The 14,040-nt window shown below is 47.8% G+C and overlaps 1 protein-coding gene across 9 annotated transcripts in view; it reads left to right on the top strand.

The window, feature by feature from the left end:
* EXD3 (exonuclease 3'-5' domain containing 3) overlaps positions 1–14,040 on the top strand; it is a 305,022-nt gene that overhangs the window by 97,925 nt on the left and 193,057 nt on the right. For 7 of the 9 annotated variants that reach the window (XM_063352657.1, XM_063352651.1, XM_063352653.1 and 4 more), the window contains 3 exons: positions 2,710–2,774; positions 7,340–7,510; positions 8,764–8,931. In XM_063352657.1, coding sequence (XP_063208727.1) covers positions 2,710–2,774; positions 7,340–7,510; positions 8,764–8,931 — 404 coding nt within the window. The remainder of the gene's footprint in view (positions 1–2,709; positions 2,775–7,339; positions 7,511–8,763; positions 8,932–14,040) is intronic. The other 2 variants (XM_063352656.1, XM_063352659.1) reach the window with 1 other exon arrangement.

Here is a 14,040-nt window from a genome sequence, read left to right as displayed (position 1 = left end):
CTTGTTTTGTTGATTGAGGTTTAGAAAGCTTTTTAACAAGTTGAATTATTGGCTGTATCTGAAGTGAAACACTGCTTTCCTAACGGCTCTCATTTCCTGTATCATTCTGGCTTGTTCACTGCATTAATTACCGTCCAGATTTACAGTGTATTTGGTTACACACTGGGTTGCATTCGAAAGTTTTTTTCCTGTGTGTGTATAAATTTCTGTGGGAGTCAGGCCAAGAGCAGAGTGTGTATATATGCGTGCACACACACGTGGGCTGAATTTGACCGTTGGTTGCTAATTTTGTGGGGAGCAGGGATCTGGATTTTCTTCTGTTCTGTTGTAAAAAGAGACTTTTCTTTTTCCAAAGGAACGGCAGTAGCTGAGAACAGCCAGTGTTTGGAGAGTTCAAGATTTCAGAACAAGCAGAGATGAGAGAAAAATATTATTTTATGAATTGTAAATGTGGCATTTTTAATTTGGCTGGTGTTTCCCGGGGGTTAGTGGATAATGGGAATACTGTCGCTCTCTTGGCTCGACCAGTAATCAGTTTGCTACTTAATATATTTCATAAATGCAGGGCTTCAGAGTGTGGTTGGATGAGGTAGAGCTTTTCACAGTTGAAGTAGCTTTTTGTGACCTGAAATATGAAGTGAGAGGCGATACTAAGCAAGAAATCCAGCATTTGGAAATAAGCCATTTAGGAACTGTAGAGCGCAGAAGGCGATTGAAAAGATGTTTCCTTTTCAGTTTAACATTTTTCATTTGGCTTTGTGAGAACATAAGAGGAGCTGCACTAAATATACAAGGAGAGTTTTGGAGAAATTCAGATGTTTAAATTCATTCTCCACATTTAAACTGTTGATGCAGTAGAAGATTTTCATTCACAATATTCTGAGTCATGGTTTCGTAAGTAAATGATTGCGAATTAAATAGAACCAGATATCAAAAAAGTTACTGCTTTTAAAATGAAACATTCTTCAACATTCGGTTCAGAAATACTGGTGTGATGAATAATGGTACGATGAATAATACTGGTGTGATGAATGATAATAGATACAAAAGAGCAGCTGAATGCAAGTTCTCAGATAACTAGGTGAAAAGTAAAAGAGAAAAATTCCAAATAACCTTCTTTTGTAATAACTGATCACTCTTTTTCTTAGCCTTGCCACTAATCCCAGCAGCACTTCATCTTTCCTCTTCCTCACACACCATCTTACCCAATCCCGTTGGAACCTGGCCTGGGCCCAGCTCGGCTTGCCCGGCCACCACTCACCTGGCCACCACTTCCACAGTCACCACTCGCCCGGCCACCACTCACCCGGCCACCACTCACCCAGCCACCACTCACCTGGCCACCACTCGCCCGGCCACCATTCACCCAGCCACCACTCCCACAGCCACCACTCGCCCGGCCACCACTCACCCGGCCACCACTCACCCGGCCACCATTCACCCGGCCACCACTCCCACAGCCACCACTCACCTGGACACCACTCACCCAGCCACCACTCACCCGGCCACCACTCACCCGGCCACCACTCCCGCAGCCACCACTCACCCGGCCACCACTCACCCAGCCACCACTTGCCCGGCCACCATTCACCCGGCCACCACTCCCACAGCCACCACTTGCCCAGCCACCACTCATGTGGCCACCACTCGCCTGGCCACCACTCGCATGGCCACCACTCCCACAGCCACCACTCACCCAGCCACCACTCCCACAGCCACCACTCACCCGGCCACCACTCACGTGGCCACCACTCGCCCGGCCACCACTCACCTTGCCACCACTCACGTGGCCACCACTCACCTGGCCACCACTCACCTTGCCACCACTCACGCGGCCACCACTCACCCAGCCACCACTCCCACAGCTACCACTCACCCGGCCACCACTTCCACAGCCACCACTCATGCGGGCACCATTCACCTGGCCACCACTCGCCCGGCCATGACTCCCACAGCCACCACTCATGTGGCCACCACTCGCCTGGCCACCACTCGCCTGGCCACCACTCACCCGGCCACCACTCACCCAGCCACCATTCACCCGGACACCACTCACCCGGCCACCACTCGCCCGGCCACCACTCACCCGGCCACCACTCACCCGGCCACCATTCACCCGGACACCACTTGCCCAGCCACCACTCGCCCGGCCACCACTCACCCGGCCACCAGGGCCACCCAGTGCTCACCCAGCAAACCCAGACTCATCTGCCCGTAAATTCACCCACTCGTGCCTTCCACCCACGGGCTGCGGTGGGGTTAACACTTTAGAGCCATTTCATTAAAAATTAGCGCGTTGATAATCCTTCCTGACCTGTGCAAGGTGCCCACCCTTCGAGGGCCATTATGTTTTAATATGAAAAAGGGGGAGTCGGGGGGGACGCGCAGCAGCAGCATGATTTAGTCGTAAATGCACCACTGCAGCTTTTGAGTGTTTGAGCCCGTGTGGGTGTTCAGTTAAAGCCATGCGTGGATGATGGCTGTTATTTTGTTAGGGTTTCGGAGTGAGGGATTTTAGCCCTTTAATCCTGACTGACAGTTGGAAGGTTGGTGGTTTCAAACACGGTGGCACGGAGTAGCTGATTTCTCTCCGGTGAAACAATGCACCAGTGTGTCTGGGCTGCCTGTACAGAGCCAATAAATCTGTTTTGTTTTGTTTTTCTCCCCCCTTTTCTCTCTCTCCCTCTCTCTCTCTTCCCCCTCCTCCAGGCCAGGACCCACTCCTGCTGCTGAAAACCCTTCAGCTTCTCTGGACAAAGAAGGAGATGAAGAAGGTAAGGCTGAGCTCCCCTCCTCGCTGCAGCTCATAACTGCATGCAGAGCATGTCCAGCCGCAGAACGCTTAGGTCAGACCTGCAGTTCTTCACGATTGCTTTCAGTTCCAGCACGCAGGGGAAGAGCCCATGCATTTGCAGCAAGAAGTGAAAAGAAAAGGTAGCTCTGTGTGATGCGAAGCAGCTCAGGGGCTCGTATAAAAGAGCTGAAGTTTACAGGGCTGACTTACAGAGGCGAAAAAAATCACAGTTGCTTTTGTTTTCTTTTAAACACTTTTGTGGTCCATTAAATGGGGGATCTTTGGGGGAGGGGGGAAGAATATTTCTCGTAGCTGAAAAAATGAGGGTTGAAGTCAGTAGAAAAGTGCTCTTTGCCAAGTGGAATGATATCAAAGCCTTTGTATTCAAAGTATTTTTACTTTTTTTTTTTTTTTTATTTGGTTTGGTTTTGCCTTTTAGAGCGGTGAATGCAATTTACACTGCCTGTCTAAAATTAGTGCTATATTTTTATACAGCGCCCTACGGGCTCTACGTGGAGATTTCTCGTAGGGAGTAAAATATACTTCATCTAAATTTGGGAGCTTGACAACTAACAAAAACACTAGATGCATCAGCTTAGCGGTGACTTTCCCGTGTGTAACTCGGCGCTGTTCAGGCAGGTTCATAGCCAAGGTGTTTTTTTTCTAAAAGACTCAAAAACCTGCAGCTCACCACGTGGCCACGTGGAATGTGTCCTGTGTGCAATGGCCGGCGGGGCTGAGGACCTTGGTGTACGTGCTCCATCCTAGGTGTCTGGAGGGTTTAGTCATTGTCCTCGTCTGCCGCACCGAGACTTTCCATTACTGATAGTCTGTGGTTCCCAGCCAGAATAATTAAACAACTGGAACCACAGTGTGAGAGGTGCCTTTCCAAACGGTCAGTCACCGACATAGACTTGAGCTCAGCAACTCTGAAGCCTTGAGCTTTCTATCAAGTTTTGTTAGAGTTGGAAGAAAAAAAAATATTGTTTGTTAGGTCTTGAGGGCAGTTAATCCCACAAAACAACAGCAGGAAAGAGTAATCATCAAAATCTCGGTACCGCGTACCCTGGGATGTGTGCGGATTGTGAAGAAAAATACGCTGAAAAAGACAAAGCCTTCCATCGACGTGTCCTTGGGCAGGGAGCACCGCAGCTTTCCTGCTGAGGGGGGAAAAGCTGGGGGATCCCCGTGAGTCACACTTGCAGCTCCGCTTATTCAGTTTGGTTGTTTCTGGAACGTTCTACCCCAGTGAGACGCTTGGTTTCGCAGCGCCTGCAGGCTGCAGCTCCCGGTGGGGCAGGTCTGCCCCCCTCGGTCCCCCCCGTCAGGCAGCGCCGCGTGGCTGTGGGCATGAGCAGATGCGCGTTTCTGAGCCTGGAGGATGCATTTCTGAACCAGGAGGAAGGCCTTTTTAGAGAGATGAGGAGGGCTGTGGTGGGACCAGACGGTGGCACAGCAGCAGCTGCCTCTAAGGGGGCCCCAGAGATGCTGGGAGGGCTGGAGCCCCTCTGCTGTGGGGACAGGCTGAGAGAGCTGGGGGGGTTCAGCCTGGAGAAGAGAAGGCTCCGGGGAGACCTTAGAGCCCCTTCCAGTCCCTAAAGGGGCTCCAGGAAAGCTGGGGAGGGACTCTGGATCAGGGAGGGGAGCCATGGGAGGAGGAGGAAGGGTTTTAAACGGAAAGGGGCTAGATTTAGATGAGATCTCAGGAAGAAATCCTTGGCGGTGAGCCCCTGGCCCAGGTTGCCCAGAGAAGCTGTGGCTGCCCCATCCCTGGAGGGGTTCAAGGCCAGGTTGGACGGGGCTTGGAGCAACCTGGGCTGGTGGGAGGTGTCCCTGCCCAGGGCACGGGGGTGGAACAAGATGATCTTTAAAGTCCCTTCCAACCCGAACCATTCTATGATTCTGTGAATGGTTCCTGACACGTGCTCGTCACACTGTCCCTGAGATGGGCTAATCCACGCTCAGGGCATCGCCGCCCTTCAGACATGCAGGGCACCCGCAGCAAGCGCAGACGTGTTTTTCAGGGGCGGCTGCTGCCCTGCCCGCGGTGTGCAGCTCGAGGTGTGTGCTGCTGCTGACACCCGACTGTCCCCTTCAAAGAAATGAGGGAAGTTGTCTTACGTACAACTCGGTCTGCTCCACTGACGCTTGAATGGCAGGGAGCTGCTTTGCCTTTCGCCGTGCGTGCGCGTAAGGCAGTGCCGTCTGTTAACTGGGGTGAATCAGCCCCTTGGTCTTACATCAGTGACCATGAGCTGAGGGAAGGTATCTGTCCATGGCGTGACCTCAGTTCTGGAACATGTTTGTAAGAAGTGGTCATTTCCTACATAGGAAAGACAGGTTTGGAATTACCAAGAAGCATCAGCAGACTGCCCTGAGCTGTGTAACTAGAAATAAGGGACCAAAACTGAATGAAGGAGTTTGCAGTTTGAGCATCAGCAAAATTTTCCTATTCCCATGATCTGTCAGGCTGTAGAAATCCCCCAAGGAGCACTCCCTGCCATGGGAATCAATTGAAATGGAAATGGCAATTACACGTTTGAGAGGAATCCTTCTCTGGCAGAGAGAGGAGCCAGGCAGCACAGCACTCTTTCCTCTCTGATTTAGGTGTCTCATGCCTTTTTTTTTTCCTTTGTTTTTTTTTTTTTTTTTTTTTTCTTCCCTCTCAAAGTATACATAGCATAGCTGAAATCTTCAGATTGCTAGGAAGGTTTGAAGAAGTTTTTTCCCCCTGCTTGTCAAAGGCTGGCTGGTACCAAGTCAAGATTCAGTCTGGATACCATCAGTCTGTGCTGCCGGCAGTAGCGTGGGTGTCCGGAGACGCTCCGCGGGCGAGAGCGGGGCCCGTGTCTGCCGGAGCCCGTCCTGCTAAAGCCCAGGCTCTGCCTCCAGCCCAAGGAGGAGCTGAGCGCTGTGGTGAAAGCTCTTGTTCAGTCTAAATGTGCTGAAGAGGGGCTTTGCGGGGGGCTGGGGGAAGGGGGGAAGAAAAAAAGAAGAGAGGCCATTTATAAACAGTGCAATTTAGTTGGCGAGTTGCTTTGTTTTCCTTTGGCTGTTGCGTTGGATGTTTGTGGTTGGATAAGAGCTTGCCTTTTCCTTCTGCTGAATTTCGCCGTGAAGTTGGAGCCCTGTGTTTAACATCGCAAGTTCTTGCCACAGGGAAAAATACTTACAGGGAGAAATCTGTTATCTAAAGTCACATCTTTGTTAGTCATCAGCTTTTTCATGCTGCATTTGATAATCTAGTGAGAAAGGAACAGTTTCTGTCGTAAACCGATAGGTTTTGTGGTTTTTCCAGAACATGAAAGACACTATGGAAAATAACCGTCTTCCAGTAAATATTGTCGATGAATAAAAAAGAACAAATTCATTGGCAAATTTTCTGTAGATTTTCTTTTGTTTTCCATGTCGTTCTTCAAACTTTATGTTGTTTCCATTGGAAGCCACGACTGGGGCCATGATATACAGTAAATTACAAGTGCTGGCTGCAGGCGGGAATGAGCATCTTTTGGATTTTGCTTTTTAGCCAGAAAAGAAAGAGAGCAGCTGCTCTTAGTGATTTCTTGTTTTCTGTCTCCGCGTTTGCCTCGCTCCGCGCCAGTACGTGTACCATGCGGTGAAAGGTCCTGTGTGGGTACTGAAGGATGCCACTTCTTCACCCTGCCAACCCTCCCAGCTCCTTGGAAACTACTTCTAATGTAAACATTATAAAGATATTGCTCAGTACTGCTAATTTATCACTTCTACCAGATGGGTAGTAAGTAGCCTATTAACATTCACAAAGTGAGTGTCCAATTCCTTCACATTTCTAAACGCATCGCCCTGGGATTCCTAAGATTTATGGCGTGGAGTTTTCCCATGTTCCGAGCCCCTTCCTACGGCCTTTAGCCTCGCGGAGGTGTGCGGTGCCTGGCGCGCGGTGACAGCAAATCCCCTCCTCAGGTAGGTTTGGAGGAAAGGCGCATAGATTTGCAGCGTGGCAATCCGACGGAGTTTGAACGCCGATACTTCTTTCTTTTTAATCTTGGGTGTAAAACCCAAACTAGTTTGATACTCCCAAACATTCTGAGCATTATGAAGCGGGCGTAAAGTCAAATATCAAAGCTTGTGATACAAGAATGAGGAGGAGGGGTTTATATGCTTTATTACTTGTAGGTCTGTTTGAAGACGAGTAGGTTTTTGAGCCCAGTTGTCTACCTCCAATATTCCCATTTTCCTAATAACACCCCGTTCTCCAGCTCACTTCTTTTCTCCCCCTCCCCCAAATCCCAAGCCCCTTTGTCTGCCCCCACAGAACAACTTCTCTGTCTTTATGGGATAATTAGTGTGGACAATTGCTGCTTTTCCCATTGGGTTTGAGGTGCAGTGAGCCATGAAGGAATCTGTAATGACATGAAAAGTCACTGGAGGCGCGGATGGTGGCTGAATAGCAACAGTTACCTCTCTGAATAGATTAAATTAAAAAAAATAAAGCTTTGTGTTCAGCTGGGGGAAGGGAGGATTCACTAATCTTTTTGTCCATGACAATGTGGTTTTGTATCTCAGCAGCTCAAGGAAGAAATCAGGCGGGGCTTTGCGGGGCTGGAGGACCCATTGGCAGGACTCCTGGACATGCTGGAGAGCAGCAGCGATTGGAAGGGGAAAGGGCATTCCCTCGGGTATTACATCAGCACGGAGCTGCAGCTTTGGATAAAAGAGCATCCTGCTGTTCAACAGGTTAGAAAAAGGGAGAGTAAGAGAGCCGGGAGAAAGGAGAGGGCAATTGATTTTAATGTCCCTCGAGTGTCCCCAGTTTCACTTTATTCCCTAGTCCAGTGTCTTCTCTGTAGGCTCATGCAAACCCGGTGGGACGAGGTGTGAAACTCGTCCTGAGATGTGGTTATCTGTCGTATGCTGGCCTGAAAATGAAATAATATTAGAAGCTGTGATGCGAGCGCTCCATTTCCCCTTCCAAGCTGGGATTTCCATCTTTCCAGATCAAACCACTTTGGTCAAGTGTTGATCTCGCAGCCTTTGCCGGGCTGGAGGCTTTCCCACTGGAGCTCACATCCCTGCTGTCAGGATAAAACCAATTGCAGTAATCTACTCTGCGTATTCTTCCAGTTCTGCAAATGGAAGCCAGTTACTGTACAATTGCTTAACTCCTGCCATATGGTGGGGAGCTTTTATCATCGGGAATGCAGAAAATGGTAACAGTATGACTTTTCAGCAGCTGAATGATTAGCTTTGTAACGTTGGGTCATCAGATTATACATCCTAATGTTTACCATTCCTTATGCCTCCATATACTCTGACCTATTGAGATTTTCTCTTTTTTTGTATGCTTTTGGCTCTGAACTGCAAGATGCTTTTATGTTTGTATTGTTTCATTTCCCATTTTTCCAAAAGGCTGTTTTTAGATGCTGAGCTCTGCCATTTCGGTATCTGCAAAGTGCAGCGAAGTGCTACCGGCACTGACATTCCTATGGCATAAGAGAACGATCGTGTAGGAACACAAGGATTAATACTTGTGTCTGTGCGTCTTTTGACGATGCTTTTGCTTTTCCTCCCTTCTTGCACCCAGGAGCAAGCCTGGGAATGAAAATTGAATTCTTATGCTTGATAGGTGAGATCTCCCTTGAGGGAGTTGCTGGATTCAAAGATTTTCTGCTGGGAGCTAGAGGGGAGAATTTCTAAATAGCTGTGTTAGTAAAAGAGGGCATTTTTCCAGTTTCATATTTTACTTTTGCACAAGGCCATATGCCTTTTCCAGAATTATCCCGCAAACATTTAATGTTTTTAAATTGGATGCCGTGAAAAAAATGTGTATCATATTGTTCTGATTTCTGCTTGCAGACTCCGTGGGGAAATTGGAGAATCCCTTCCCAAGGAATTGGCTTATTCCGCTGTTTAAACAAGCTGCATTTTCAACTGCCATTGAATTGTAGCCATCTTTACTAAATCTGTGTTTGATTTTTTTTTTTTTTCAGTCTGGCATCAAGCTGAAGAAACTGCAGGCCCGTGTACTCCAAATACTAGCCCAGTGCCCAGCTAATCTTCTTGACCCTCTGATTAGCATTTACCAGCTCCATACAGCAGACCGGAACTATTTGCTTGAGCACGTCAGTCATCTTTATCACGAGGGCCGTTACAAAGAGGTGGGTCATGTCTTTCAAATAAATTTACCTACCCAGCTCTCTAGTTCTCTGTTAATGGCTGTGTCCTTTTTTGGATGCATTTCAATGGGAATTCCGCCTCACCCCAGCAGCTGCACGCTGTGAATGGTGCAGCTTAGCGTGGTCTTCCCGTGTACCCAAGTAGGCTGCGTTCAACCTCATTTTTCCTAATGGCTGAGTACAGAATGCCAGTGAATCCTTCCTCCACCCCTTTTTTGACCTTTGAAAGTAACAGGTTAATAGGGTTTAATTTGGAGAACTTAAGGGGATGGTTGTGTTCTTTTTTGTTTTCCTTGTCCTTGGCAAGAAAAGAAGGGATTTTAGTAGTTGGTCGTAGACCTGCTGTGCTATCTCCAGTCTGCCTGCAGCGAGGAGGGGTTGGAAAATCGCTGTGTTCCCACGTGATTACCCTGACCAAAGGGTTCTCAGTTTGAGGAGTTTCGAAGCCTCTTTACCATTGAGGCTCGTATTCAAAATGTGTTGCTGCTCGTGTATTTGAGTCTGATGGCTGACACTAGCAGGAGCTCACCAAACCCGGAATTTGGTATGTTTTACCCTGTGGTTTAGAGTACTTGCAGCATCTCTGTCATCACCGTGATGTCTTGGTAGCCTTGCGAGTGTTCTCATGAGCAAACTACCATACTCTTAATGCTTTTTTTTTTTTTTTTTTTTAAAGGCAAAAAACGTAGGTTTGGTTTTCTCAGGGGAAGATGGTTCACTTTGATGGTGTGGAACAGCTTGATCTCGTTTAGCAAAAGAAAAAAATTAAATAGCTTTTTAAAAATCCTGTTCGTCAGTAAAGCCAGATTCCCAAGTGAGATCGTGGAATTCCATTCTTGTTGATTTCTTTGAATACTGCAACAAGGGTATTTCATCCTTGATTAGAGGCTCACAGGTAGCTGCTTGAAATGTACTCTTTTGCTCAATAAGTTTTTGAGCGTGAGTCTTCGAAAATCCTAACAGAAATGTAGCGTTTGACTATATTCAAGTGTGATTTTTAAGTTCGTGGCTCCAAAGATATTTACTGCTGTCATTAAAAATGCAGTTCTGTCTAGATCTGGTTTTGGAAAGCTCTAAATTTTTTGGGGTGGAATTGTTGAAACCTCAACTGCTGCTTACCCTCGGTCATAACTTTCTTCTAGTTTTGTTTGTTGCCAGAAGCATGAGCAGAATCATCTTCAAGAATAACAGGAAATCTTTTACTGCCCTTGGGGACTGATCATACCTATGTTCACAGGAACACCCCAAAAAGCCTGGAACGAGGGTTCTGAGCACTTGCAGAGGGCTGTGGTGGGTCTGTTCGTCCTGCTCTCCCCCGGCTTTCCGACGGGACGGTAACGCAGATTCACATGTCGGATTTGTGGCTCTTCTGTCTCTCACCTGAATGAACAGAAATCCTTATAAATCCCTGCTGTCATTATTTATTTCCTTGCTGTATTTACAAGACACCAGGCATTTATTCTAGAGCATTTCCTACTCTAGTGGGCGATGCACGGAGGTCCCCGGCTTTGCCCTGTGGGCCAAGGCTCCTTTTGCTCACGGAGGTTTTGGAGAAAAATCTCTTCAGAAAATGAGGTTCCAGAGATCCCACGGCAGTTATTTGTTTCTGAAGCGCATCCAACGCTCCCTGTAGGCCTTGGTTCAGGAGAGCTGGTCAAAAGCTGGACCAGTTTGTGGATAGCCGCAGCCGGGGGGTTTGTGGTGGGCTGTGGTGCCGTGGGGCGGCAGGGAGACGGTCAGCTGCGCACAGGCGGTGGGGGGTTGGTGTAAGATGGCGCAGGTGGAGGTAACTTTGTTGTGATTCTCGGCATAAAATAGCTGTGGTGAGGAGGCACCTGATGGGGAGCGCTGGCCAGTGGATGGCACTAGTGCTCCCACGATGCAGAAGAACAAGCCCATCGGCGAGTTAAAGGAAAAAGCAGAGCCATGCAAGTGGGGTTGTGATGCGTCTGGCCTGCTCGGGGTCTCTATCCATTCTCTTGTGAATGGAGTTGGCAGCTGCTGGAGGAGCATGGCAGCCCGGGGCCTCGCTCGGCGCTGTGCGAGGGCTCCCGGGTGGGCTCCTGCCGGCCCACACGGCGCGAGGAGGCAGAAGGGTTCCACCGTCCCGCTCGGGGGGTTCCGCCTGAAGCGTGCCGGCTTTGTGCCCTTCCCCGAAGCCCCCCAAAGCCACGGCCCACGGCTCCACGCTGCCCTCGGCCCGGGCCGTCCCGGCCGTGCCGCAGCCCGGCGCGGTGGGGAGGGCGATGGGTGCCGGTGGGGCCGGGACAATGGCGGGATTCAGCAGACCGGGGGTAATGCAGCGCGAGCGAGTCTGGGAGAGGCCCTGAATAGGCCAGGCTGTGCTTGAGAAGAATGAAGGGTAGGCAGAAGGCAAGCTAGTGTTTCATGGTCATCTTATGTTACACTTCAGCCTTTCAAAGAGTGTCTGGGGCTGGTTGAATGAACCTCTCTTGCACTGCGAATGCGGGAGCCCAAAGACAAAGGGGACTCTTGTCACTCGCAGGCCCCTTTCGGGAATAAAAGCCATTGTCACATGAACAGGGGCAGTCTGGCAGGCTGTGCATGCTTCAGTGCCCCATGATATCGCTAAGTCTCAGCAGAAATCACATTCAGGGCCCTGTCAGCTTTGATTAGCGGGGTCTCATGACTTAATGTGCTGCGATATTTCATGTCTAAGGGTGGCGGCTGTCTTTCTGTGGGATGAATGCCCTCTATTGTCCACCGAGTTATTTTATTTACATTTTTTTAAACAGCTTATAAAGGTAAAAAGATAGCTGCGCTTAAAGAAAAAAATCAAATTCCTTTGCTTCTGGATCAGTAGTGAGTGCTGCTCAGGTCAGATACAGTGAAACTTGTTTTCACAGTCAGCATCAAAGTTCTCGTCTTGTTTAACAGCTTTATAGTAAATTCTGAACAGGTGGCAGTGGAGCTGGGTTTAGGAAGGAAACAATAAATAATCTTTTTAGGCTCTGACAACCAGAAATATTCTTGGGCCTGAGAGAGCTCCCACTCCGGCTTCTCCGTATCAGTGACTAGCAGCATTTTTCTCCCTTCATCAGTTTGGTTCTTAAACCAGAATATTGGACTAAGCTATTAGCGGGACAGGGAGTATTTAATTTTTAACAGTTTTTTTGGTTGTTGTCCATCCATATTTCTCTGTTAATTTCTACAAATAATGAAGGTTTGTTCTGTATGTTAAATTCAGTGAATGTTTGCTTTTTCAATGAAGATAACGTGGATTATCCACTAAAATTCAGTTGTTAAAATTTGTCATAAAACGAGTTGAAGTACCCAGAGAAAAAGCTCTGTAGACACAGAATTCAAAGTTTTTGTCAACAATACATACTCCTACAGAAGTGATTTGATAATTCGGTAGAAAGGACAGTTGACCAGAGAGTTAAAGGAGTACAAATATGCTAAGGTGTAGAAACGCACAGTTCAATCACCAACATGGCTTTCAGTTTTCAGCGTAGGGATATTTTGAACTTCAGTTCAGGGATGTTATTGTTTGTAGTCTTACTTCGTACATGGTGCCTGAGTACACATGGTGTATTTTTGCAAATCTGTCAATACAGTGTTAAGATTGATTGAGCACGTTAATGGATATTCAGATTTTGGATTTCTTCACTCTGACTTTTTTGAGCCGTTTTCAGGAGAGTGAAAATGTGTCTGATATTGCTTCTTTCCCCCATTCACCACCTTAATTACAAAGGCTTGTTCAACTCTTACTGGATGTGGAAGTGTGTGCATTTGAATTTCCTTGTTTGTTTTAAATGAAACATAATAATTGATAAGAAAAACAAGGCAAATGTTACAGGGGATGTTTCTCATGTAAAGGTGATGATGTCGGTCTCTATCCTTTTTTCCTGTTAACTTCTAAATTAACTTCTAGTTAATCTACTGCTAAAGGACAGCTGTAGCAGCATGTTGCCTGCTAGATTCATGCCGCTCCACAAGAGAGGTAGCCAACCTGCGGGCCACGGACCACTCTGCCGCCTGCTCCCAAACACCACGTCTTCTGGAGCCGCCGCTGCTATGGGCGTCTGTCTGGTGAAGTGGTTGGGAAGGCGTTGCTGGGAAATAATAATTCAGAAGGTAGTATTCTGCTCCATCTGCCAGCATTTCTGGGCTGTTGTCAAACCAGCGGGCTCTTGGAGAAGAGGTGCGAATGTGCAGCAGATCCAGCCGTGCAGAGTCTGGTGCAGGCGGGTGGCCTGCGTGCATGGGCAGCTGGGGCAGTGCTCTAGAGGATCGACCAGGTTTGGTCGTTTGTGAGGATGCAGTGACAGGTTAAACCAGGTTTAAAACTGCTTTGAGTGACCTGAGGAAGACAAATTATGGAAGTGTTTGTTTCAGTTCCCTCTTCCCTTCACCTGTGCACACGCATATTCCAGCCTTGACTTCTACTTTTCTCCCTCTACCTCAAATTCTTCAGATAGGAGTAACCTGTCACTGCTTCATTTTGACGGTCTCACTTCTTACAAAATATGTTTATGCTCCCTTGAAAGTGGACCTGGGAAATGTCATGTTTTTCTCATTTCTGAAGATCTTCTTGAAGACAGCTGTGTATATTGTATGCTCTTTAAGCAGGAAGTAATTAAACATCTAACCTGGTGTCACACACTATGCGGTGATGCACTCTGAGCAAAGCTGATTAGCCACGAGTTTGAAATGAGTGATTCCAAAACACAAAACAGATGTTCCCAATGATTAATACGTGGTGTGCCTTTTACTCAATTATTTCTACCATTATTATGAATCCAGGCTTTGATCACTGTGATTTTCTTAAAGTTGACGTTGGATCCTCCTCTGCAAAGTCTCATTCTGTTGTTTGGTTTGTTCTATGGGTTTTCAGAAATTCTTTCGCCGTTGGTTCAGAAATACTACACTAAGTCAAGCACAGGCATATTTCAGTTTGTGTTGCCCCAACTTGCTTGCAGCAGAGCTAAGTAATGCAGGAGTCATCAGAAACCGTTTGTGTCTGTCCTGCATCATCACTCCAAGCAGTGCTACCAGCAAAAGGTTATTCCTCTCATGCTAACCCCACCGTGGGAAAATTGCCTAAATTGTCAGTGTAGACACCACCCA

This window comes from Chroicocephalus ridibundus, chromosome 15 (genome assembly GCF_963924245.1).
Source record: "Chroicocephalus ridibundus chromosome 15, bChrRid1.1, whole genome shotgun sequence".
NCBI lineage: Eukaryota > Metazoa > Chordata > Aves > Charadriiformes > Laridae > Chroicocephalus > Chroicocephalus ridibundus.
The sequence above is the reverse complement of the archived record's forward strand: the minus strand, read 5'-3'. Positions and strand labels throughout refer to the sequence as shown.